The 2,915-nt window shown below is 35.4% G+C and overlaps 1 protein-coding gene across 12 annotated transcripts in view; it reads left to right on the top strand.

The window, feature by feature from the left end:
• Positions 1–2,915, top strand: part of LOC106873629 (jmjC domain-containing protein 8) — a 442,493-nt gene that overhangs the window by 384,497 nt on the left and 55,081 nt on the right. For all 12 annotated transcript variants that reach the window (XR_008264424.1, XM_052968758.1, XM_052968763.1 and 9 more), the window contains one exon: positions 2,222–2,324. Coding sequence is in view for 11 of the 12 variants with exons in the window: in XM_052968758.1 (XP_052824718.1) it covers positions 2,222–2,324 (103 nt within the window). In the remaining variant the exon portion in view is untranslated. The remainder of the gene's footprint in view (positions 1–2,221; positions 2,325–2,915) is intronic.

Raw genomic sequence — 2,915 nt, 5'->3', positions numbered from 1 at the left:
AACAATTATAAAAGAAAATTAAATGACCCAACAAAGGAACTTCTACATGGTTGCACAAATTGCTAGAAAAAGAGCCAAACACTTCCTTAAACTATATGGCACCATCATGAGAATCACGCATTAAATAATTTAGTCTTTAATATCTGTTTGCCACCACTCACAGAAGACAGAACAGCCCTGATTGGAATGTCTTTGATCATAGGGTTGCTCAATCAGTGTTCACTTGGGGCTAATCACCAAAAGTAACTTCTTTTATAGTCAGCAATAAGATTAGATAAGCCAGTGAGAGATCCTCTACATGTTTGATCAGTGACTAAAAATAACAGCTCCTTCAAATCACACCCATTGTCTTGAAAATGATTAAGGACATATTAGATAATGTAATGCTAGATATTCCTCCAAAACCAGGAGATGGTCACAGCTGGAATACCATTGATAATAGACCTGCTGAAACATTAACAACTATAAGAAAATAAGATGACCAGAAAAGGGATCCTCTATGTGATTGATTGGCCTAATGATAATATCAGGTAAATTCTCCCTCAAATCATACCCCACCATCTTAAGAATGAGGATACATAAAAAAATGTAATCCCAGTTGAAAATTGGTCTACTTGATTATGGCTGATCTAGAGTTAAAGCAACAAAAAAGACAGTTGGTTCCACAACCTATTTACATTGTGTACTTTTTGTTAATGTTGTATACAGCTAAAGTTAAATTGCACAGGATGATGAGATAATAGAGTACCAGATCATCAGTACTAGCTGAGAGCTAACTGTTTGCATCGCGTCAAAATTTTTATATTTTTGTGTGAAGCTAAGAAAGACTCATGTTAAATGTTTGCAGTATACTTTGCTACAAATAGGTCCTGCAAAGTAAGTTGTTGTTGTTTAGTTCTAGGTCTGCCTTGAAAATTTTCAAGGTTACATTGTCTTTTTCTCTGGCATGACAAATTTAGTATTACATTATCCAATGTGTTTGTCATTTTATTAAGATAGTTGGGTGTAATTTAAGGGAGACTTGGCTGCTATCTTTAGCAGAAAGTAAGACCATGTAGAGTTTTTCCCATTGATTCTCAAGGAGTAAAATTTACCACTGTAAGTGTGGCAGCACTTTAAAAGAATGTGTTTTTTTCAGTTTGTATAAGTTGCAGAGAGGTTTCTATTACTCTATCTTTCCCCAAGATACATTACATGAAAAATAATCTGTTGTTTAGCTCTAAGTTGATTGAGTAGCCTTCTAGCCATGGCCATCTCATGTTTTTTTCTTGACATAAAGTACCTTGGACTACATTATTTCTTGTGTTCTTCCTCTTTTGTGATATTAGGGTGTGATCTATGGAAGAATAAAATAATCTTCAGTGATTTGTCAAAAACTCAAAAGGTTATGAATCTCACTATCCAGCATCATGAAATGTGAATCATAGTAGAGTTTGAACTTGTGAAATGAATCAATTCCAGGTAGCTAATAAAATAATTGTTCTAGTTGTAGTAAACTGTACTTTCCAATGGACATGATCATTCAAAGTTATATAAGTGCAAACATGGTTATATAGGTGCAGGTGTGACTATATAGACACAGGCATGGTTGTATGGTAAGAAGTTTGCTTCCCAACCACATTGTTCTGGTATCAGTCCCACTGCATGGCACCTTGAGCAAGTGTCTTCTACTATAGCCTCAGGCTGACCAAAGCCTTGTGAGTAGATTTGATAGATGAAAACTGAAAGAAGCCCATTGTATATGTGTGTCTGTGTGCATCCCCCCCATCACCACTTGACAGCCAGTGTTCGTTTGTTTATGTCCCCATAACTTAGTGGTTCAGCAAAAAGAGACCCATTAGAATAAGTAACAGGCATAGAAAATAAGTACTGGTGGACGATTTGTTCCATTAAAAATTCTTCAAGGTGGTACCCCAGCATGGCCACAGTTTAATGACTGAAACAAGTAATAGGTAAATGAATCATGGATTCTTTGACTTTTAGGCTGACATACTGTATTTCTTACTGTGCTAATCTTACCCATTAATCAACTACTTCATCACAATATATTTTCAGGTAGTATAGACATATATCATCTTATTTTATACAGATAGCACAACATGGATGGAAACAACACATTAAGCACAAGGGCTAAAGCTTGCTTGATTTCAATTTTCTATATTTCATAGGATGTATCACAACAATGTATGCTGATATATTTATTCTTTACTTTTGTTTATAGCCTGAGTCCTATTACCACAGTACACTCAATATTGGTGACACAGTAGCAATTGGGATCCAGAAGAAAGAACCAGCCACTGAAATTGAAAAATTATTTTATGAAGGTATTCACATACAGGCTAGATAAATTTGTCAGTCTGTTTTCTTTTTTTTTTAATGTCAGCACCTCTAAATTTTTCAGCTTAATCTGTAGTCTTCCAATAGTGGTACATGCATGCATGTATGTGTGTGTGTGTGTGTGCTGCATGCATACACAAACACATGAATATGTAGAATACAGGCATTAGGAAGGGCATCCAGCTGTAGAAAACCATGCCAAATCAGACTGGAGTCTGGTGCAGCCTTCCAGCTTGCCAGCCCTGGTCAAACCATCCAACCCATGCCAGCATGGACAGTGGACGTTAAATGATGATGATGATGATGATGATGACGATACATCTGTACGCACATGCATATGAACATACATGCATACACGCATATATGCATGCATGCATACATACATACATACATACATACATATATGGAAAATAAAAAATGTAAATAATGAGTGAAAATTGAACTGGTGAGTGTTAGATATTAAAGCAGTCTGACTCTCTCCAGACACAACAAAATTTGTTTCAACACACAGATTCACATAAAGAATCTTGCAAGCTAGATACAAAAATGAAGTATATATATATATATATATATATATA

This window comes from Octopus bimaculoides, chromosome 6, assembly GCF_001194135.2.
Source record: "Octopus bimaculoides isolate UCB-OBI-ISO-001 chromosome 6, ASM119413v2, whole genome shotgun sequence".
Classification (NCBI taxonomy): domain Eukaryota; kingdom Metazoa; phylum Mollusca; class Cephalopoda; order Octopoda; family Octopodidae; genus Octopus; species Octopus bimaculoides.
This window is presented reverse-complemented; position numbering and strand designations above follow the sequence as displayed.